At 38.2% G+C, this 24,852-nt stretch overlaps 1 protein-coding gene across 1 annotated transcript in view; it reads right to left on the bottom strand.

Annotated features, from left to right (window-relative positions):
• The window catches only part of LOC125238772 (angiotensin-converting enzyme-like), a 56,128-nt gene extending 36,119 nt beyond the window's left edge, over positions 1–20,009 (bottom strand). Inside the window, exons 1-4 of the mRNA XM_048146208.1 lie at positions 19,726–20,009; positions 3,644–3,720; positions 1,510–1,729; positions 98–217 (exon numbers count right to left, since the gene is read on the bottom strand). Coding sequence (XP_048002165.1) covers positions 98–217; positions 1,510–1,729; positions 3,644–3,720; positions 19,726–19,797 — 489 coding nt within the window. The 5' untranslated portion in view covers positions 19,798–20,009. The remainder of the gene's footprint in view (positions 1–97; positions 218–1,509; positions 1,730–3,643; positions 3,721–19,725) is intronic.
• Between the last annotated feature and the right edge of the window lie 4,843 nt (positions 20,010–24,852).

Here is a 24,852-nt window from a genome sequence, read left to right as displayed (position 1 = left end):
TTGGCGCGACAGAGCCAGACTATCTTCCTCGGCGTTTCGTTTTCGTTTCGCGTCGCAGAAATGCCATTCGGCTACGGCACCTGATGCCACCGATTACCTGATATCCTGTGCTGGGGTACTGTATCCTGGGAACGTGGGGGTCAAACGGCTTCTGTCCGTAAGGACAGATCTTTGCCGAGTTATAGACCTCCTTCATCTCCGCTATCAGTTGCTGGATCTGAAACAAATACAACATTTAGCAATAAGTAAACAAACTAACTATTTTGGCTCAGTGATCCAAAGTGAATCTTGGGCTCCGAAACAAGAGATGCCCCGATCCTGCGCAGCCTCTTGCCAGTCACTGACTTGAAGCCGACGCAGATCCGCCACCACACTGTCTTCCCAGCGATACCTGGGTCGACCCGCCGGACGGCCACCAGCCGGTCGACCCAAGAACGCTCTCTTGACAGCCCGATCGTTTCCCATTCTAAGTGACCGAACCAGCGAAGTCTGTGGGCTTTCATTTCGACGATGATATTGGGTTCGGCCACTAACTCTTCGATCTCGGCGTAGGTAAACAAACACTCATCATAATTTAAGTAAATTTAGTAACCACGAAATGGTTCCAACTCGGCATATTGCTAACCATAAAGTCAGCGTTTGTCTTCAGGCGAGACCATTTGTAGGCCACGGAAATAAGAAAATGAAACGACCTGAAGTTGATGTCTCCAGCACTAGACTTCGCTATTTGTTTCGGTCCTGTGCCATTCAGTCGCTTGAAGGTTAGTTTTTCTGGGGGTTGTCTATTGTTTGCCCGACAGTCATTTAACATAATATTCATATGCCCGAATCTAACTTGCCTGAATTTCATTTGCCCAAATGATTTGTTTACCATAAAAATTGTATGACATACTGGTTGTTTATCCGAACATTACCTTCCATAATCATACAATGCCATACTATTTGTTAGCCATATTATTAAGTGCAATAATATGGTTTAATATAATATTCAAACGCCATAAGCAATTATTGCCATATTAATTGTTGTCCATATTATTACCTAACCTACTTTCTGATAGCAGTTTCATTTTCCAGGGGGTCACAGTTCTAACCTAACCTAACCTACTTTCTGATGGCAGTTTCATTCTCTAGTGCTTCTAGTAGTGTCGTCTCTGTGATAATGACGAATTTATGATTCATATTGATGATTCTGCCAAATCACATTATGGAAATTGACTTCTCTGGTCGCTAATTTGGATGACAAATGATGGTATGGAATGTGGTAATTACTGATTTCGATGATTCTGACAAATGACATTATGGAAACTGACTTTATGGGAAACAAAGTTTCTGGCACTTGATTAATATAGTAAACAATGATTATGGCATAAGATGTTATGAGAAACAATATTATGATTGTTGAATATGGTGGCAAATAAAATTATGGCAAATGAAATTCTGGCAAATGGGGGTATCCCCTTTCTGGGTATTATGGATTGATTAATGAGTTTAGGAGGCCTTTAAACTCACCTCAGCAAACTTATCATCAGGCAACGCAGCTCTGCTGCCCTGCACGATCTTGGCCAACTGCCTCCGGCCCTGAGCGTCCGGCAGCCGACTGCCGTCGAAGGCTGCAGCCTTCCGCCACGACAGCCGTTCGAACTTGGAGCTGATGGCGAGCTCCTCAAGCATCCGTCGGCGGTTCATCTCGGTTATGTTGGTCACGAACTTCCATTGGGATATTGTTACTCTGAAATTTTAAAAGCTTTGTTTCAATCACGGATATAGGAAGGAAGGAAATCGGACTTGCCGGGCAATTTGTATTTCAACCCACACGTACACACATGGAGATGGACACTGCTATATATGCTCATTGAGCTAACAACTGTGACACATCCACCGGCGACTTGTCAGCTCTCTAGTATTGAGGTGTTAGGTAGGTAAGTATTTTACGGGTACGTAGCACAATGTCGAAAATCAAATGTCCGAAGTACGAAATTCCGAAAGACATGATATCGAAAATCAAAATTGCTATTGTACGAAATTCCTACAGATGCATGTCCTATGATTAATTGGCCTATTTTTAAGAAGCCGAAAGGACAATACTGCTAGCTAATGTACGAAAATACTATCGACATTTTTCCCACGTTTAGTTGACCTAAGTTTAAAAATTAATTACGAAATTTCGAAAAATGTCGTATGTCCAAGAAGTCTGTTGAAACATATTAAAAATACACCTTTATAAGATTTTCAAGTTTTATTCTAAGCTTGTTATGTCTTATGGAAAACTAAGTATTACCGAACCCTACAAGTTCCTACACTGAACATGAAGTAAATATGGTAATTCTCTTCGAAAAATAATCATTAGGATTTTAGAAAGTAGCAACGGATCATCCACATATTACGTCACACCAAATTTCAGGTTTTTGGACCCCCCCCCCCCCTATGTCACGCTTTTTTGTATCCCTATAACAGGGATTGTCACATTTAGTATGACCCCCCCCCCCCCCCCCCCCCCCCTACACTGTGACGTAATATATGGATGACGCCCAATTTTAAGATCTAGATATATCGGCTTTCGAAGTATTGGTGTAAGGCATTTTGGACAAAGGAATATTGAATTTCGAAAATGAGATCGGTCAATTAAAAGTGTAGTAGGACATGCATCTTTAGCAATTTTGAGTTTCGATATCATGTCTTTCGGAATTTCGTACTTCGGACATATGATTTTCGACATTGTGCTGCGTACCCTATTTTACATAGGTACGTATAACGGGTAATAAGGATACAACCAGAAGAATTTCCTAACTTCTATAGAGGTGGTTACCGTACAGCTACTTCTTAAAAATATTGAAATTAAATAGTAACTGCATGTATAAAATACGCAAATAAGTATAACGGGTTAGCACTGATTGACTAGCGCGTTATCGTTACAGATAACAAAGGAATGATCTACATTTTGATTGACAAATCTCATAATATAGGCAAAAGATTGTTGAGGGATGGAGTGGAAGGGGTAAACCCAGACAACGATGGATGGATCGTATGAAAGAAGATATGAGAAAGAAGGAAATTAGTGAGTGTTGAAATGACGACAGATAGAGAAGAAGAGGAGGACATGTTGTACTGATCCCACATGACGTGGGGTAAGGGTAGGAAGACTAGGAAGAAGAAGAGTTCTAGATTTTGATTAAAATCTATAGCGTGTGACACTGGCTTTACGCCTAACGCGTCTCAGAGAGGACAGAGAGACGGTACGAGTCAGTCTGAGGGAGAATAGAAGACTGCCAAATAGGACCAACAGAGGTAGACCCCCGTCTCGCTTCCTAACGGTAAAAGCCGCGGGCCAACCTTAGCTGGATATCGTGTGTAACTTGTTTTGTTCAATCACGTAGCGGCTGGCAGCGCTGCGCATTTGTAGGGACAGTGGCCGGTAGCTTTACTAGCGAACGTACACGTTTGCGCATGTCAGACCCTACGACCCTTTGTCTCTTTAATTGTGTTTAAACTGTTACGTTTTAACTAATATAGCTTGGATTCATTTGTTTAATAACCAAACCTTGTGTACTTTGTCCGATACAAAACAAACTTTGTTCTAACGTCAGTGCCGGTGTTGTTATTCCAAATCGCCCCGCTATACATCAAATTAACATGAAGTTGTTACCTGTAGCACATCCCTGATGCTTCTCGGTCATATTCTCTTAGGAACTGTTGCGCTTCTGCGGTGTTACTGTTTGAGCCCTGAAATAGAATTGTGTTCGCTTTATTTTTAGCACCATTACAAGAAAAAAAATAATACAAACACTCAGTCAATAGGCATAATACGTGATATACATACATTTACATTGCATGAAAAATATTCAGATATAAATACAACAGCCAATACCTGAGTAAACCATAGCGCAGCAATATAAACTATCGCTAAAATACTCTTAAAACATCTAAGTACAGTCGAGTTCTTTAATATGTGTACATTTCTTCATCCTAACTCATCGCAATAAGGTGAAAAAATGTACACATATCTCGACTGTACTTCATTAGATTAACACCATCTGCTGTTAGGTGATGAAAAACCTTGTATCTATATACGATCTGGATATATTATATTACCACTCTAGTAAATAATGTAAATATTCAAATATTATTATTTTTGTGAATTTGTGTTACTTTTAAGTTAAAATATCATGTAATTTCCAAATGGGCCATTTTTTTCAAAATTGTCCACCCCACTTTTTTTTTGGATTTCGAATTTTTTATGTGGTTTCCACTCAGATCCGCGAGCTCTTTCAATTTTAATAGGAGAAAAAAAGTGTCCCAAGGTTTTTTCCCATTCCGTTACCATTTTTTCATACATTTTGTATGGCGGTAACGGAATGGAAGGTTCGAAAAAATTTATGGAAATCTTGGGACATTTTGTTTCTCCTAACAGGATCGAAAGACCTCGCGATTCTTCGTAAGTATGAATCGCGTAAAAAATACCCATGTTACAAAAAAAGTGGGGTGAACAACTTTGAAAAAAATGGCCCAAATAAAGTTACCTAATCTAATCTATTTAAATAATTAGCTTTTCCCGTTGTCAGAATTGCTCCCTCAAATTTACTTGAATATTTTTGTTAATTATTGAATTATTGTTTTCGCTACACTTTGTAGTGCGTGATACGACATCCATTTCGCCTGTTTTTTGTCTGATCACTGTTTTGCATACAGGATGGGAAGCAATAATTGTGTTTATTAGATATGCTTCGGCGCTTATCACACGCATTTCACACTTTCATCACATCAAAGCATATAATACTGTTATAGGGCAGCTTCCGGGGGAGTCTCTTCCAAACAAAACTCAAAATTCAATTTACACCACTTATTTATTATACCGTTCAACACCACTAAATATTACAAGGATTTTAAGAGCTAATTAAACAGCTAGACGTTACTCACTAGACTAGACTAAATTTTCTTAGATACATGCTTTTATAAAATAATGCAATGACGTAAACGATGCGGCGTAAGTAGTTCACACGTGTTACCTACATTCTAATGCTGGCGCTGCATATAACAGCCCCCCCGATAAGACGAAGCTTTATCTCAAATAGATGAAGCTGAGTACAAAGGAAACTTCTGTCATTTCGATGGAGTTAACATTATTATGAGGTTTACTTTTGCTTTCATTCGCTGGTTAAATATTTGAGTACAATAGTTAGATGCTGAACGCTTATAATTACCATTAATATAATAACACTTGAAACACTTAAATATAAAGCTTAGCATCATAAAACCAACTAAAGATAAGGTAACACTAGAATAGTATGTATCTAACCATATTTCATAAGGTGAGATTGCTGCTGTAAGTTATCTATGTCGTTTTCTAAACTGTCTAGTTTATGAGATGCGGATTTTAAATAGTCGAGATTTATAATTATTACTGAGGGAGATGGGTGTTAGTACAGGTACTGTATTATTGAACTTTCCTTTCTTACCTTACAGCAGTCATCTTCATTGAAATTTGATCGCATATTATTGGGATCAATACATTTTTAGAGGTACTGATAGCTTTGGAGTATCCAATACAAATCGTATCTTAATTTTAAAATACCAGTGCCAAATATAGCATTTTTTTTTTATATTATCATTTATCATTACATTTTACATTAAGGTGAGGTTTTGGTTATATAAATACATTTATTGTTATTTAGGACATGCCAAATCAATTTAATAACAATTCAATCAATTTAGAATCACATTCTTTGGGTAAAGATTTCGATACTTCAGTATTTCACAACATGGGTTGTTTATGCTAGAGTAAATAGTTATTAACGGGCAAATGGAATATTCGCTACTGACTGTGGTACATGTATCTAGATTTTCAAATAGTGCGTAATGTAACTTATCATCGGTTATCGCCATGAAAGAGCTAGAAGGGTGTATGAGAGAGAAATTGTTAGGATTTTCTACTTCGTGAGGTATAGGCAAAGGGAGAGCTTTATAAATGGTGTATTTTTCGGAATAAATCAATGGGAAACTTAAAACAGAAACTAGCTTTCGGTTAAAATAGTAAGTAGTTAATTTAGAAATGTTAATTATAGTGGGTATGTTTTCTAAAGTTATTGGAACAGGAAAATCTAAGTTATGATTAAAATTGATATTATTTTTTAATAATTCTTTATATAAGTTAGTGAGTGAGAGGACTGAGGGGTGTAAAATATTCATTTTGGAAAGTAAAATTGCATTCAAGACAGAATCTAGGTAATTGGATGCCGCAATCAATGAACTCTTTATTACATTTACTAGGTTGTTGACGCGCGGCAACGATCAGCTGTTCGTTTATCTCTGTAACCTGAGCCGGTAAGGCTCGGTTCATGTGCTCGAGTTTAATGTTTATTTTAAATTCGTTTGCATTTAGAGTTGAATGTATTTATGCTGAGTAGAAGTGATCGTTTAATTAGGGATGAGCGGGTTTTATTTCATTTACATGATACTTGGTATGACGGCGGTTAATACAAAGAGTGACGTTATGTTTGTTATTGATTTTGATTATTTTGTAAGGGCCTTTCCACACTGGGGATAGAGCCTTGCGTAGTCTATGATGTTGTTTTAAATAGACAAGGTCACCAGTTTTATACGATATTTCACGAGATGGAGAGTCGTAATATTTTTTAGAAGTTTCTTTGCTTTTAAGGATATGCTCTAAGGCTTTTTCACGGCTAAAGCGCATACGATATTGAAGGGCTCGTACATACTCATTGTAAGTCAGATTATCACTTGTTTCATACAGAGAATTAGGAATATGAGGTTTGTGTCCGTAGAGAAGTTCGTAAGGTGTGTATTGAGTTACACTATGAGGAGTGGTGTTGTAGCAAAGAATAGCTGTAAATATATAGCAGTGCCAATCATTCTGATTTTCATTCACAAACGATTTCAAATATTCTTTCAAGGTCCCGTTATTTCGTTCAAGGGCACCGTTTGTCTGTGGGTGATAGGGTGTAGAAAAAAGTGATTTTATCTTAAAGATATTGTTAATCTGTTTAAAAAGGTCAGAAGTGAAACAGGTGCCGAGATCGGTTAAAACCATTTTTGGGATACCGAATAGGGCCATGAAATGTACAAGGCTACGAGCTACTTCTTCACTTGTAGCTGTGACTTGTGGGTATGCGCATGAGAATTTGGTGAGATCATCTTGGATGGTTAAGATAAATTTGAATTTCTGAGGTCCGGCTTCCGGAAGGGGACCTACTATGTCGAGTGCTAAACGTTCAAATGGTTGTGTACTGGACGAAGTTATCACCATAGGAGCCTTATTGCATTTTCTTAGTGGCTTATTGATTTGACATAGTTTACAGGATTTAACGTAATTTTCGATGTCCATGCGCATTGTTTTCCAATAGTACGAGGCTTTTATTCGATTAAGCATACGGTTCATTCCGGGGTGTCCGGCGATGGTGGAATCGTGATTTTCTTTAAGAATTTGAGGGACTTCGGCTGGGGTAGAGTATATCATTTTGTTCTTGTATATGTGTATTTTTATGTTTGTATTATGGAAGATAAAGGAAATCATGTTATATATTTTGCTGTAAGAGATTTTTGTGAATGGCTCTGTGAAATCTGATATCGCTAAGTCGGTGAGTGTGGGATTGTTTTGTAAAATAATATCTCGTAAGGACACGAGCAGGTTAAAAATAGATTTATAATTTGTTTCCTCGTAGTGATTTATTTTTGTGAATAAGAAATAGTAAGTCTTTCCGTTATTAGGAAATGGCAGTACAGTATAGGGTTCGCGTTCGGAGTTACGTAATTCGCCTTGGTTTGGTAAATTGTTTAATATTTCTTCGAGGTTCGGCATAGAGGGGTCAAAATCTAGTGAGGTAGGACATGCGATTGAATTAATTTTAGACCGCAATAAGTTTTCAGAATGCTCTTCAATTTTAGTGTTATTTTGCCCAGTAGCGTTAATAAATTGCTTTTTAGAATATTGTTCATAAGTATCTTGGTTAGGTGTGTTTGCAATTTGGTTTCGGGTTATAGCATGTACCGGGATGCGAGATAGGGCGTCAGCATTGGAATTAAGTTTGCCTTGCTTGTAAATAACTTCATAATTATATTCTTCTAATTTTAGCCTCCAGCGTATAAGTCTGCTTCCCGGATCTTTCACATTAAAAAGCCATGTGAGTGGTCGGTGATCGGTGACAATTTTGAATTTGTTTCCGTATAAATACGGACGGAAACATTTTACTGCAAAGATTATAGCTAAGAGTTCCTTTTCGGTAGTAGAGTAATTACATTCCGCCTTATTCATCGTACGGGACGCATACGCGATGGGAAGGTCCTTTCCTATAGGACCTTGTGAAAGCACGGCACCGACTGAACTGTTACTTGCGTCAGTCGTAACTACAAAAGGTTGTGAAAAGTCAGGGTATTGGAGTAGAGGTGCTGTAGTTAGTTTTTCTTTGAGATGATTAAATGAAAGATCTTGTTCTGAAGTCCAATTAAATGTCACATCTTTCTTTAGAAGGGAGGTAAGTGGTTTAGTTATTTGAGAAAAGTTGTCTATAAATCTGCGGTAGTATCCAACTAATCCAAGAAAGGATTTTACTTCTTTAGCGTTTCGCGGAACAGGGAATTGAGTGACAGCCCTAACTTTATCGGGGTTAGGTTGCACGCCTTTGTCGGTGATTATATGACCTAAGTACGTCACTTCGCGTCGGAGAAATTCACACTTATCGGGTTGCAATTTTAGATTATATTCTCGGAATCTGTCGAAGACGAGATGAAGTTTTTGGATATGACTCTCGAGGTCATGTGAGTATATGATACAGTCATCTAAGTATATGTAGCAGTGTAGGCCTTGTAGGCCTGAAAGGACGAGGTTCATAAGTCGTTGGAAGGTAGAAGGTGCGTTTTTGAGACCAAAGGGCATTCTATTAAATTGGAAATGGCCCGATATTCCACTGGGGTTGAGAATCGTAAAGCCTGTTTTCGCTGAGTCAGCAGGGTCCATTGGAATTTGGTGAAAACCGGAAACGAGGTCTAATGTCGAAAAGTATTTAGATTTTCCTAATTGATCAAGGATATCAGTTATAAGTGGAATTGGATAAACTTCGGTTACCGTGACGTCATTCAGGCGCCTGTAATCGATTACGATGCGCCATTTTCTTTGACCTGAGGCGTCGATTTTTTTAGGGACGATCCAGACTGGTGCACTCCAGGGAGATATAGAGGGTTTGATAATGTTTTGGTCTAGCATTTTCTTAATTTGCTTATCAACTTCTTGTCGATGACATTCTGGGAACCTGTAGGACTTAGCATTGATAGGCGCAGCGTTGCCTGTGTTAATGGAATGTTTCAGAGCCCCAGCTCCTTGACTCATACCCCAAGGGGATTCCTTGACTCATACCCCAGTATGAGTCAAGGAATCCCCTTCGAGGTAAAATATATCTGCGTATTTACTGACACATTGTAGTAGTGACTTTCTCTCTTCTGGGTTCAAATGTTCGTGACGTATGAGGTCTAACACGCGCTGAATACGATTGGACTGACCTGAGGTTACATTGTTTACACAAGTAGTGTGTTCTGACGAGTCACTCATAAGAGCGGAGTAATCTATTGGAGTAATAGTGACATTACATTCTTTAATTTCGATGGAAGAGTCGGTAGTATTTAAAATAGATACGTTGGCGCGTTTGTTGCATTTTATAGTAACTATACAATTGGCTAAGTAAACACCGTCTTTGAGCTTGTGATCTAAAATGAGGCCCTCTTTGATACCCGCGAGTTCAGAATCTGGATTGGAAATAACACATTCTATTACGCCTTCGGATCGAGCTGGGATTATGTAAGATTGTTGATTAAAATGGATTTGTAAAGTGTGGCCCTGTAGGGACAGAGTGTTAGTTCTATAATCTATGTTGCATGTGAAGAATTTTAGGAAATCGTTACCTATAATGCCGTCATATTTGAGATTGACTTCGTCTTTAATGACGTGAAACTTGTATGAAATAGTATCATCTAGGAGAGGGAATTGTAATTGTGAGGACCCTAGTGTTTCACAATAAGAGTCTGTGTCGTTTATTCCTTTAAGTTTAATAATCTCAGAGGAAAGGCATGGTTTTTCTTTGAAACTGGAGTATTTGATAATACTGACACTAGCGCCTGTGTCGATAAGGAAACAGAGAGGTTGTTCAGAGTCAGACATCGTCAAGTATGTGTAAGGCAAAGATATCCCCTTTTTCAATGAATGAATTTCGTAGCATGGTATTTCAGATACGGTATCGTGAAGAGCAGGGGCAGGTTCTTTCTTAGACTCGGTGGGCATTTTTGTGCTTGATTCAGTGAGAGATAATTTAGGTATTGATTCTAAAGATGAGGAAGGGCTTAGTTTGTTTACGTTAAGGTTCAATAGAGACTGGGAACTAGGACTCCCTTTGGAAGGAGGTGTGAGATTGTCATGAGATTTAGAACGACTCAACTGCAGTCTGTGTGGTTGAGATGAACAAGGAATAGTAGGACTCCGAATTTGTGGTGATGTAAGCTTGGTATTGGATTTAGTATGACTCAACTGCATTCTATGTGGTTGAGATGAATAAGGAATAGTAGGACTCCGAATTTGTGGAGATGTAGGCTTGGTATTGGATTTAGTAAGACTCAACTGCATTATATGTGGTTGAGATGAATAAGGAATAGTAGGACTCCGAATTTGTGGAGATGTAGGCTTGGTATTGGATTTAGTAAGACTCAACTGCATTATATGTGGTTGAGATGAATAAGGAATAGTAAGACTCCGATTTTCAGGAGATGTGAGATTGGTATACAAATTTGGGAAACAGCGAGAGACAGTGGTCGTGTCCTTTAATGAAGGTGATCTCGGCAGACACGCGACCGGGATCTTATTTAGTTTAAATGATCATCATAATTAGTTTCTAATTGCACTTCGCAATAATGCGTATTGACCTGGTTACCCGGTGTGTTTGAACTTTGAGCACCGGCATTAGCTGCTGACGCGAAATTTGAAGCGCCGCCGTTGTTAAGGCGCATATTATTAATGTATTGTCTCTTGCGACACTCATTTATTGTATGTCCTACATTTTTACAATAGGCACAGACCTTTGGTTTATTTGGGAATTGATTTGGAGGATAATCTGAGTTTGTAGGGGGCCTGTTGAAAGAATCGGGATGCTGACGAGGTTTTATGTAGTAGGAATAACGTTCCTTTTTAGAATGGAAACATTCAGATGAGGTATGGCCCGGTTTGCGACAGACGTTGCATGTTTTAGGTGTTTTAGGAGTGCTACGGTTAAGATTAAATATCTTTTCTTCCTCAATCGCGTAACTGATTCCTTCATTAAGGGTAGAAGGGTTTTGACTTCGGACAATGTGTGAGAAATCGGGGTTTAGACCGAGAAGGAAGGTATTAAGGGCAAGATCTTCCATGGCGGCTATGCGACCCGGCAGTTGTTTTGCATCTTGACAAGAGTATTGAATATCGGCTAAAATTCTAGTTAAACATGACTCGACGCGCAGCGAATAATCTGTGACTGATTCAGTGATAAGTTGCTTACATTTTTGAAGTTCTAAAAGTAAATGTATGGAATGTTTCTTTTCACCAAATGTAGTTTTAAGAAAGGATTTTATTTCGGCCCATGATGTGAAGGTTTTTAGGCAACACGCTAGTTGAGCTTTGCCTTCTAATTGTGACACAATATATTTACATAATACATTCTGTTGTTCTGTACTGGCTAGGCTTATGGCGTTTTCGCAATTTGTTAAAAACGCCGGAAGTGATTCGCGATCCCCGTTATAGGGTTTGATGAATTTGGTCAAAACAGATAGAGTTACTTTTTCACTCATTTTGATTTTGGAAATTTCTGGAACTTGATTAATTTCGTTTTCGGTGTCAGATGAACTATCTGTGGAAAACGAACTCGATTTTTCAGACTCGAATTTGTCCTCAGATTGTTCTTCTTTCACTAATGACATTAAAGTTAGTTATGCGTACAGGACAACAGGTGTAAGTCTTAAATTATAGATATAGGTAAGTACTAATTAAATTATGTAAAATTAAGTTTAACGGCGAGTATACGTTGAGCACTTATTCACTTGAACTTGGTTTTCTTTTGAAACTTAAGTACTTTCACTGATAATAATGAAATTGACTCACAGGAAGATGATTAGGCGCAGGAACATCCTTGGCGATGTCAGTAACTGGATGCTTTGAGGTTTTGCCGTGAAGCGTTGCGTTAGGTGTGGTGCGGGCTCGTCTGTGTACGAGGCTGATCGTCGACCTGGTGTGGGCTGAACGGGGTGTTCCGAATGCGGGCTCAGCAAGGATGCTGAGGCTGACCGTCGATCCGGGGCTGAGATGCGGGCTTGGCGGAGATGCTAAGGCTGACCGTCGATCTCGTTATGATGCGGGCTCAGCGAGAGGCTGAGACTAACCGTCGATCTGGAAGCTGGCCTTGGATTCGGAATAACGCGACGCGACTCTACGAGTTGTCTCTTTGCGTTATCCCACCGCTGCCACCAATTTGTTATAGGGCAGCTTCCGGGGGAGTCTCTTCCAAACAAAACTCAAAATTCAATTTACACCACTTATTTATTATACCGTTCAACACCACTAAATATTACAAGGATTTTAAGAGCTAATTAAACAGCTAGACGTTACTCACTAGACTAGACTAAATTTTCTTAGATACATGCTTTTATAAAATAATGCAATGACGTAAACGATGCGGCGTAAGTAGTTCACACGTGTTACCTACATTCTAATGCTGGCGCTGCATATAACAGCGGACACGCCGTCAGCGTAGTTGTCGCAGTTGTTATTGTCGGAGTTGTCCCAGAGCTGTAAGAACCTCTTTTTGACACATGACAGCGTCCATAAAACGTACGAATGAAATTTTAAATAAAATCTTGTAATAATATTAAAAAAAATCAAGTACTTAAAAACAATATTTCGCTTACTTTAAACATAATCTTACACAGTCATGTTACATTTTTGCGGATCTTCGTTAGTGAGTATTTTACGATATTAATTTATAACGCAGGATTTACTTATTATGCCATTTATCATTCATTTTTATTTTTAAACTAGTGCTGTGGCAGAGTCTGTCATTTCGATTCAAATGACATTTCAGTAAGTTGATAGAAATCGTATATTTGTTTAAGCGCCTCCTTGTACATAGGGCCTAATCGATTCAACCAATTCGAAATTAATCGTTAGATTTGGCAAACGATACGTCTTAGCCACATCGCAACATACTTCAAAACAAATAGCTCATTGAGCATACAGTTGTTGTGTGCGAGCGGGATGACACGACTCGCTGGTCGTTAACGTGTACACAGACATGGAAATGATGCACGTGTATTGCGCAAAAACTCTATATAAGCGTCCATCTACATCTACTTTACAGACTTTACACCTCCAGTTTTTATTAGTTGTCTTTCCCATCACGGAACAATGGTGTTCCGGACCTTTGGGAGACGTGCGCGGGGCCGAAGCCAACGCGTAGAGGCCCTTTCGACAGATTTAATGAAATGTAAGGGGTACACCGAGCGGATGTTGCCCTTGCCCGTATCATGGGACACGCGCAGAGGGCAACACCCGCCAGGGTGTAAGGACTATTTGAGAGTTAATGGAATCTAAAATGAACTGGTCTATTTTGGTGAAAGTGATGGACTAAATACTGGGCTATGGATAAAAAACCAGACGCGTGCCTAATAAAACGGTATCCAATTTTATTTCCGGCAGACGGTGACTCGTCCCCACAAGATGGGCCCCCACAAAAAGCGACATTCAAGATGGCTCAAGGGCAACACCGGTGTGAGAACTCAAGGGTGTCGAGAGGTGTACACCGCTTTCTGCCCAGTGGCTGTTAAGCCACTGTACCAACTCGCGTCTTATGCAAATTTTCACTTCCACCCCTGGGGCATGTAGCCCTAACGACTCCACTCTGGACGGCCAGCCAAGGCAAGCCAGAGGTAGAGAGTACTGTCCCACCCACCCGCCTTACGGGTAACAGAACTCCCCAGGAGCACTCGGGTACGTGGGGTCGCTGTTCCCCAACAGCTCGCCACAAGCTGCCCTGCGTTGACTGATTGCACTGGTAAAACCAATGGGCGATGGGGTCCCTATTAGTTTTTTAGTTTTATTATTATAACATCGAGGATCTTTTACATCCCTAATTTTATTTTTATTATTAACTACGGAGACTATACATCTCTGTTATTGCACAGGCACCGTAGCCGAATGGCATTTCCGCGATGCCAAACGCCACCGAAACGCCGCAGGCCGCAGACATGTAGTCTAGCTCTAGTGCGTCAATACGCAAGAGCGGTAGAGATAGATAGCTACGAAAGAAATATTATCATGAGCGTTTCGTGAGCGTTTGTGCATTCGGGCACACAGGCCCCGTAGCCGAATGGCATTTCTACGACGCGTAACGAAAACGAAACGTCGCAAAATGTAGCCTGGCTCTGTCGCGCCAATACGCAAGAGCGATAGAGAGATATCTACGAGTGTTTCGTTTCTTGAGCGTTTCGTGAGCGTTTGTGCATTAGGGCACAGGCATCAAACATTGTCTAATATGCGCACTTGCGCCTTGTTCAGACGTTTTCAGTCACGCTACGATCTTAAATGACAGGAAACGAATTAAAGAAATGACGCCTTTATTATATCATAATTGAGACGCCGACCTTGCTGACATGATCTGTAAAGGACAAAGTTGTTCTGGTGCTGAGATAAACCGTTTTTTGTATTACCTATTAGCCAATTTAACGCTGGAAGTCGCCAGCAATACTTATGATGAGATTTAACCTTCTGTTTTTATGTCTTTTTGTACAATTTCCCTTTTTTCTGTTTGTGTTTTTGAATAAATACATTTTTATTCTATTCTAATTTGTGTGTTCCACTGCCGGAGGACGGGATACATCATGTCTGTAGTGTTTTGTGGGCAGGGTCGCCATGTAATGTGTGATGTAAATGTAAACAACAAGCTCGTAGTATAAGTCTATAATGTCTAAAATAACATAAATAACATGCTTATTATAGTCTAGGCTATGTCACTAGAGAGGTGGGACGTAGTACACACTACAGTAAAAAATACAGACTCAAAACATCTTGATAGTTGGAACTAATAAGTAAATAAAATGTAATCTATTAAAACCAGATTTTTTTTGACTCATAAATGTTGTCTTAGTTTCTGCTATTGAAAAATAAATGAACGTTATTCTGGGACATTCTTATCCAAATTAAATACTGTCTCACGGTAAGCTCAAGAAGGATTGCGTTATGGGTATACTCGTACACTACAATACGAGTATTGATATATATCATGTAACAAACAAATGTTAGAACCCAACAAAATTTTATTCCTACTAGTAGGTATTCAAAATATCCATCCGATCGTTCGGGCACACTGTACATCAGCAGTTCTCGAAAAGTTTGTACAAAAATTAAGGAAAAAGTTAAATTTGTTTTTATTATTCCTTTTTTGTTACCAAGATTTATATCATGAATTGAGATTTTAGTAAGTTTTATTTGGTCATTAAGGTTCTCTAGTATATATATTTCCTTAATTATAACAATTATCCTGTATACACTATGTAACATAATTGCCGAAGATAAATCCTACGGCTTATACATTACCTTCTATAGTACCTTTAATTTTCATGGTGTTTATTTAAAAAAAAGGAAGTGGTATTCGTAACCGCTATTCGATACCGGTTATGCTCTTAAATGGATCACCAGCATTAATGTTACATCCTGTATATCTTACGAAATTGGACTTATATCACTAAATGTTGGTAACAAAATAGGATCAATTAAAATTTGCTGACGTGGCTATGTACAAAGTATTCGGGAACTGTTCACATAGGCACAGTATAATAAAGAGTACTATTCGTACAGTATGCGATGGCCACTCCCACTCTCCGCTGAAAGCGCCGCCCACCCCCTCTCGGTTACCACACAGTTACCGCCTGTCAAAACGCGAACAGTCAACCTTTCATACCTCACTCATACAAGCATGGTACGCGTTCACCTACACGAGCTTAGAATGTGTGCTAGGAACGCGCCTCTTTCATATATTTGTGACATAGGCAACACAATCTAGCCTAACCTCACAGTTAGCTCAATTTGCTTGTACATACTTATTAAGAGTATTTCATTGGAAACCACAGTGTTGCGGTAGAATTTTATACCTCTATTTCATATTTATTTTCACAGCCCGTTAAACGAACATATGTCGTGACCGTGCAAGGTTTTACATATTTAATTCAGCTACGCAATTTGGCAAGTCGGTCAACTTACTTTTATTACTAATTTCCTAATTGTTACTATAAAATCTGGTACGTAACTTCGTATAGTTGGCAAGAGAGTGGGGGGCAGGTTATACTGGTGATGTTTCGTGAATCTATGGTCGTGTACCGTGAAGGTTGGCAACAGTGTCGCTTGACATTTAGAGGGCCTAGGACCGTGACTCAAAACGTTATTGTTATTATGAGGCACTGCTTTTTTGGCGAAAAATATTTAGTAGAATCATTGTATTCGACATTTTCTGTATTAGGATCTTAGCCATGTCCCACCTGTATACATCCATGGTACAAAATGCCCATTCACCTTTAGAATCAGATGCCCCTTTTACTTTAATAAAAAAATCCGTTGCCTCCAAGTCCAGGTAAAGTCTTATACTGGTACTGTATAACACCTCTTCGGTGTACATATAACCAAAAAAATATTTTCAATTTTTTCCAAGTATACAAATCCCGCGAAACTCGAAAATAAAAAAAATAACCCGATTAAAATGTTCTTTATAGGGGGTGGAAGTTGAATATTCCTAACGAGAGTAAGTTAAATCGCGACGGATTGCGGGAGCGATTTAAATAATCGAGTTTGCAATAATCATACGCCCCGAGTTCCACACAATGTTTTTTCATCACCCTCACACGGTACCTACTAGAAAATTAATAACTCTAAAGAACAGGAGAACGATTCTTCTATAACTCCCGCTCCGCCTGCGTGCAATAGTACATTTAGTGTGCAAGTGAGATGAAAATATATTTTTTTTTAATAAACGGGCTTACTCTTGACCACAGACTAGCCAAAAGCAAAGACGTGGCCTACAATGGAGTGAGCTCGTCCAAAAGATGCCTGTGGGCTGACAAGGTATAACAGTTCATACTAATTATAAAAAAAAAACAACTTTTAACGGAGGACATTTAACACTAAAAATGCCAGGTCGGCGGCTGACGCCCGAGAGCGTTTCAAAAGAAATAAATATAGCTGTCTCGGCACCAACTACGAATTTGTAGCTTTTGGTGTCGAGACACTCGGTCCGTGGGGCGGCGGTGCGCGCGGGCTCTGCAGAGAGCTGGCCCCGTAGCCGAATGGCATTTCTCCGACGCCAAACGAAAGCGATACGCCGCTGGCTCTGTCGCGCCAATACGCAAGCGCGATAGAGATAGATATCTACTAGCGCTTCGTTTCGTGAGCGTTTCGTGAGCGATTGTGCCATTCGGCTAGCCACCCTGGGCAGGCGGTTGAGAGAGTCAACGGGGGACCCTCGCGCGGGCAGTTTTCTCGCGCAAAGGATTGCAATCGCAATACAGCGCGGGAATGCTGCTTGCGTGATGGGTACCTTGCCACGCGGGCAAGGTTTATTATTTTAAGTTTTATTTTTAGGTAGTTTTAGTTTATTACGTTAAGTTTTATTTTTAGGTAGTTTTAGTTCATTATTTTAAGTTTTATTTTGTAAGTAGGTTATGTTCAGTGTCTTTTGTATAGGTATATTTTTACTTTGATTGTTTTATATGACAATAAAAATATCATGTTAATTTTTAGTAAAATATTATAAGTACAGTCACCTCTACTTCAACACAAAGAATAAAAATAATATAATTATTCTTAATTTTAATTTGTTTATTCAAATACGTAAGTTTACAGTACTTAACCAAAACACTTACATATTAAATTAAAAGTAATTACCTACATTAAATTTCATGCATGTCAAAAATAAAACTTATTTCTAAACATTATTTAATAAGTTTTTTATTTATTAAGTTCCTTATAGCCTTATAAATAAAAACTGTTCAAATATTGCGTGCTCCGTGCAATAAAATATCTATATAATTTATTGCATAACGATACCTATAAAAAACATGATACAAATTTCACTCAGTGTATGTTAGATATGGACTGAAAAAAAATCGACAAAAAAGTAGATTGCCTGCTAATGTCAGTGCGATTTAAGTGGACAAAATTTCTACGATTACGGTGATTATTGATGATTAATTTATTCAATCACTGTTTATTTATTGCATTGCACAACTAGTGGCGCGCTTCATTAAGACGATACAGGAGGGGTCAATTCTCCATACAAACGCTCTCGACTATTTCCTCCCTGGTTTTTGAAGATAGAGCACTGATTTTTTCAACACAGATTATTATTATTTTTATCTGTGTCAGCCCGTTTTTATTTTTTTAATATTCTTATTTTTAAAGACGCTAGAGCCAATCAAAAATTTCCAAAAACGGTCTTGTTGATTATGGCGCAAAAAAGGTGTTTTATTCAAAATTATTAGCAAAAAAAAACTAAATTTCATTGTTATTCAGATTTTCAAATTTCGTTACGATTGATTAAGTTTTGAAGGTGGAAACAGTCGAGAGCGGAACCTCGATTTTAAATATTTTTTCGCAATATCGTTTAACAGAGTTGTTCTGAATGGACAATTTTTTTTCGATAAATCTAGTGGTATTATAGTCATAATTTAAATTAAAAAGACAGATCTTGTATAAGCTTGAGCTCGTCTGTCAGCTGCAAAAGCGTATGGAGAAATTATAAATGAATTCATTGATAAATTCGCCATATACTTTTGCAGTTGATAGTCCATACTCACTTTGCTTATACTCTGTATCTTGCCATGCCATTATAATGCTGAAATTTCTGAATAATTATCACAATCTGCCTAAATATAATATTTAATCAAATTCGAGATGGGCCGAATATGAACTTTGTCGAATACGAATATTCGGCCGAACATTGGGTTCAGCTCTTGCCAAACCGAACATTCGGCCGAATATTCGGTTATATTATTATAGGGTATGTTCATTAAAACCATTAAATGATTGATAATGGTTACATATGTTACTACAACTTATTTATAACAACTCCGAATTCTTCTCAACTCTTAAACTACGGTTTTTTAATTAAAAAAAAAAAGAATTGTATTTATATTTTGACGCATAGTTTTCTCGTTTTTTAGCAGTTCCATAAAAAGATACTAAAATAAGAGCTTATAATCCAATGGAATACGTAAGATCTTCATTAGTTAATTAGTTTGTTTATTCGGTAAATATTCGGCAATGCAACTGAATTATTCGGCCGAATACGAACAATTAAAAAGTTGCCGAATATGCCGAATACCGAATATTTACCGAATATTCGGCCCATCTCTAAATCAAATACAGGAAGTAAAGTCTGTCCTGGGTTCGAATCCCGGTAAGGGCATTTATATGTGTGATGATCACAGATATTTGTTCTTGAGTCATGGATGTATTCTATGTATTTATCGATTTAAGTAGGTATGTATATCGTTGCTTAGCACCAGTACAAGCTTTGCTTAGTTTGGGGCTAAGTTGATCTGTGTAAGGTGTCCCTAATATTTATTTATTTATTTATTTATTCTATTAGAAATGTGCGTGTAAACTCCTCACGCGTAAACACACTATCTTTTAATCTGAATCATAATTTTCTAAATGCTCACCATCCTAAAGTACTCCTGAGCACTCGCATGCCATGTGCAGAAAGCAAAAAGTAACACCACTCTGCCATCCATGATTGAAAAACTTCATTCACAAATTACAACACAAACTTTCGTTCATAAATCATACGTTCATCACTAATTTTAAAGTTTTTGAACGCGGTAATTTTGACAGCTTGTTTTTTTATTCGCGGGTAATTTTGACAGATTGATTTTTTAATACGTCGCGGGCTTTGACTTTCGCGCGTTCAGCCGAGTTTCGGAGCGGATGGGTTTTCGTAACGGTGTTTTTGGTTAGAAAACTGTCTCGCATTATTTCTTGTCGTCGACTGGAGGCATATTTCCGTTGCTTTTGTTTTCTGCATGGTTTGGTGGGCACGAGGGAGTGGCGGGCAGCGAACACGGCGGCGGACGAGTCTTAAGATATCACGACGAGATTTGTAAGTACCTAATATATTTACAATATTTTAAGCGGGTTACTGACGCTTCTAATCTAGTCGAAATAACGCTCGACATGTTTCGATTCATTTCCGAGGATCCCGCAACCTTTCAGTCTCTCGGGCGATTCATAGTTAAAAATACTGAAACGGTTTTAAGATTTTTAATTTTTACAAGATTTTGTTGTAAACTTTGCTTAAATTAGTGCAATAAATAGACTCCATTCGATAGCAATTAATATTTATGATTTACATGTGTTATTGAATGGGAAACAAATTGACATTTGGCTTAGAATAAATTTAAAAGTGGAAAATATCTGTCTCGGGTGAGACTTGAACTCAGGGCTATGAGGAAAAGAAGTTAAAATTTACATTTGATTTTACTTTAGGTATTACAAAGTGATATGAACAATACTACATAACACTTTAGTCGATAAAGAGAAACGGAAAATAACATACATTTTCCTTTTTTGTAAACTTTCGGTTTCAGTTAATATCCATTCATTTTCTCCACGCAAAAAGTATTTTTGCCATTTCTAATATCGAGTAACGTATAAAAAACTCTATTTATTTTATAACTACACAAAGCCACTATTACTGGTTGCCGTAAAAAAAAAATATCTGCGTCTTATAAGATATCTCAAGACGTATCCGTACTCTACAATCCGGTGCGCGCGCGCCGCTCGTCGCGCCATCGCGTGCCTTACCGGCACGCGCCATAGAATAGACGCTATAGACTAGACAGCCGCCATAGATGATCTAATACAACTAATGTAGGGTATGAAGTTTGACACTAATTTATAGAGGGTAGAGGTATGCAGACTATGAGTAAGATTATTATTTTTAATTACCTTTTACTTACATAGAAGTAAAAGGTAATTAAAAAAATGTTTACGATGTATAACTGCTGCAGGTGGCCAAATATTAAAAAAATAAATAAATATAATAGGGATACCTATTCTTACACTAATTGACGCCTATGGAATGCTCAGGAAAGCTAATATTTTACTTAAATAACGATAAAAATACATACATAAATAACACTCGTGACTCAGAAACAAAATGTCTGTGCTCATATCACAAATAAATGCTCTTAATAGATTCGATCCCCGATTGGTAGACAGGGTTCCTACTCTCTAGGCTAAACCAGTCGTTCAATTGTATCAATAGATGACTTTAAGAAAATAACAACTTTTAAAAGATTAATTACAATAATAACACTTTTGGTGTTTCGGGTGTCCATGGACAGCAGTGATCGCTTACCATTAGGCGACAAGTCTGCTCGTTTACCTCCTATTCCATAAAAAAAAATGACGTTTTAGTATTAAGTTTGTTTGACCACTCTAGTGCAAATTTTCTTTGACATTATTTAAATGACGTCTATCACGTATTAGACGCTGGTAGTCAAGAACTGAGATTTATATTACATCGATAGATTTTCTTGGTTTTTAACCGAATTCCAATTTAATAAGCTATAATTAATAGTACTTCATTACTCAAAAACGACTATAAATTAGCTAATAGGCGATTTATGTAAAAAAAGTCATGTTTTATATATATTTTTAGCCTGAAGGTAATTACAGCCTGTTTTTTTTTACATTTTATATTATTTCGTTATATTTTTTTCCTCACCACGCTGTCTTTAGTTCTAGCAACAAAACTACATAAGTTCGAGTTGTTTTCGACGCTGGCCGGGTCAATAAAATAATTACATATTATTCAATTATCTAATTATTCAAAAATCTGTTTGTACCAAAACTTTTTGACGTTTTCGGATACGTTACTCGATCGTTACGTTACGAGAAAGTGAACGAATTAACTAACGATTACTTTCTAGAAACGAAAATTTACACTTCCTGTGACGTTTATGCTATCGATTGAAGTATTTTAAAATGTAAATTTCAAGACATTATAAAGCAGTGTGATTGTTCCAATATCCTCCTTGCTTTATCCCGGAATTCGCGGCGGCTCATGGGAGCCTGGGGTCCGCTTTTGACAACTAATCCCAAGATTTGGAGTATGAGGCACTATAGTTATATGTAAGCGACTGCCATCTGACCTTCCAACCCGAAGGGTAACCAAGCCTTATTGGAATTAGTTCGGTTTCCTCGCGATGTTTTCCTCCACCGAAAAGCGACTGGCAAATATCAAATGATTTGAATTAGTAGGAGCCAGTGTTCGAACCCGCGACCTCCGGATTGAAGCCGCTCTTACCGCTGAACCACCAGCGCTTTTGTGATTGCTCCAATATCCATAATAATATTATAAATGGGCAAGTGTGTGTGTCTGTTTGTTTGTCCGTTTTACACGGCAAAACGGAGAGACGAATTGACGTGATTTTTTGAGTGGAGATAGTTGAAGGGATGGAGAGTGAAATAGGCTATTTTGTCTCTTTCTAACGCGAGCGCGAGAGTAATAATGATCACACCGCCTTTGCTCGAAAGTACCGGGGATTAACAATGTAGCAGAACGTTTAAAAAAATTGGGAAGTTTCTGGAAATTTACACATTTCAATGCAAGTTTTCACTTTGAAAGATTCTCATGGATGCGGGATTAAAACAATTATTTCAGTAAAACGGGAAAACGGTATAATTCGATACTCAAATCATCTGAGAATGTATAGTTCAGAAACTTTCCTTGGTACCCCATTAGGAATGACGACTACATAAAAAAATGGAATCCTGTTTAGTCCGTCAGTTAGATCGTCCAATAATACTGAACACATATTTTTCGCTTTTTCTAATTAATGGAAAAATACAAAGATATAGAGCGTCAAAGTTCCGGAGCGGTAGCTTGTGACGTCACTTCTAAGTAAAAATTGTACCTAGGCGTGACGTCACTCGATACTTCAACGCATTGTACTGTCATCATTTTTCGTTTACGAGAAAAAAGAAAAAAAACACGTGTCTAAAATTCATTGATAATCATACATCGGGGTTTTGGGAGCGGGAATGATTTTCACTAGCCCAAAAAGGGTGAAAACGATGAACAACAGACATTACTTTAACATTTCTAGGTACATTTGGAGCCAGATACACAGTTTAATCTATATTTCAGTAATTCAAGTTACTATAAACAGAGTTATATACACGAATTCATTCCCGCTCCCAAAACCCCGATGTATGTTGATAATCTAACTGACGGACTAGTTAATTAGTTTTTTTAGTCGTCTCGCCTAAGTCAGCTAACTCTCTTTGTGGAATACTCCCGCAGCTAAAAAGTAGGTAAACAAAAAAGTAGTTTGCAAAATTGGACGACTAAGGTTAAACAAGAAGTAAAAACTTGTACGCATCCTGCAGTGTAACATGAACATTGAGACAGGATTGGACAATAGCAACCCGAGCGTTCCGCTCCGAATCCTACGCATTGTCTCATCGTCGTGTGCGCAGCAGAAGACAGCCCCAGATACGCCACTACCTTAATAATCTGATGGAACATATTATAAATCCCACTTCGGACTTATGACCTTTTTCACCGAGTCAATTTGAGTTATACCCTTTTTCACTAGACCCACAGAAATAAAAATTAGCTTATTTAGGTAGATAAGTAGATATTATTAATATGTACTCTTTATGGACACACTTGACACGCCTCGGCAAAATATACAGCAGAGATAAAATTATTGATTATAAATAGAGGCAGATAACAGGCGATCTTATCGCTGAGTGATCTGTTTCAGACAACCTTAGGGTAGCGGTACAGTAAGTACTGGGAAGAAATGTATTTACATTTATGTAATATTTTGATTTGTGTATTTAAGTGGCCACATTAATATTTAGGTACCTACTATTACCAGAGCTTTATGATCCATATGCAATCTATATAAGTTTGTATATTGTATAATTGTATTGTTACGTAAGTAAGAAATTTATTAATATACTTAATGGTACAGAAATGCTCATTCATTTACATAAGAAATAGTAAGTTACGATACAAGTGCGAAAAACGCACGTGAATCGTACGACATTTTTCAGTACAGATGGCCCTCCGAAGTTTCGACCTGACATATAATGAACCACTTCTCGCACTAGTGCGTAAAAAAACACCATCTGTACTGAAAATATTTCGTGGCATATCTGCCACATTATTATACATCTATTACGAGACTCGAGAAAGAGTAATTATATAAGGCAAGTTAATTGTTTAAAGTGTTATAAACTGAATGGAATGTGAGATACGATTTTAAACATTCACTTTACGTAGATGCAGACAGACACAGAGAAAAATACCCAATTGGCACTAACCCACTAAACTTAGATTTTGTCCTGTCCTCACAGAAAATGCTGAGTCATCATCCTCCTTGCGTTATCCCAGCATTTGCCACGGCTCATGGGAGCCTGGGGTCCGCTTTGACAACTTATCCCAAGATTTGGCGTAGGCACTAGTTTTTACGAAAGCGACCGCCATCTCCTTCCTTCCAACCCGAAGGGTAAACTAGACCTTATTGGAATTAGTCCGGTTTCCTCACGATGTTTTCGACCTTCACCGAAAAGCGATTGGTAAATATTAAATGACATTTCGCACATAAATTCCGAACAACTCATTGGTGCGAGCCGGGGTTCGAACCCGCGACCTCCGGAACGAAACTCGCACGTACTTGCCGCTAGGCCACCAGCGCTCACAGAAAATGCTGAGTGGGGTGTTATTTAGCGTCTATTGTCAGTTTCTAGGGTTCTGTAGTCAACTAGGAACC

This window comes from Leguminivora glycinivorella, chromosome 24, assembly GCF_023078275.1.
Source record: "Leguminivora glycinivorella isolate SPB_JAAS2020 chromosome 24, LegGlyc_1.1, whole genome shotgun sequence".
Lineage (NCBI taxonomy): Eukaryota > Metazoa > Arthropoda > Insecta > Lepidoptera > Tortricidae > Leguminivora > Leguminivora glycinivorella.
Note: the sequence above shows the minus strand (reverse complement) of the source record. Positions and strands in the feature narration are given on the sequence as shown.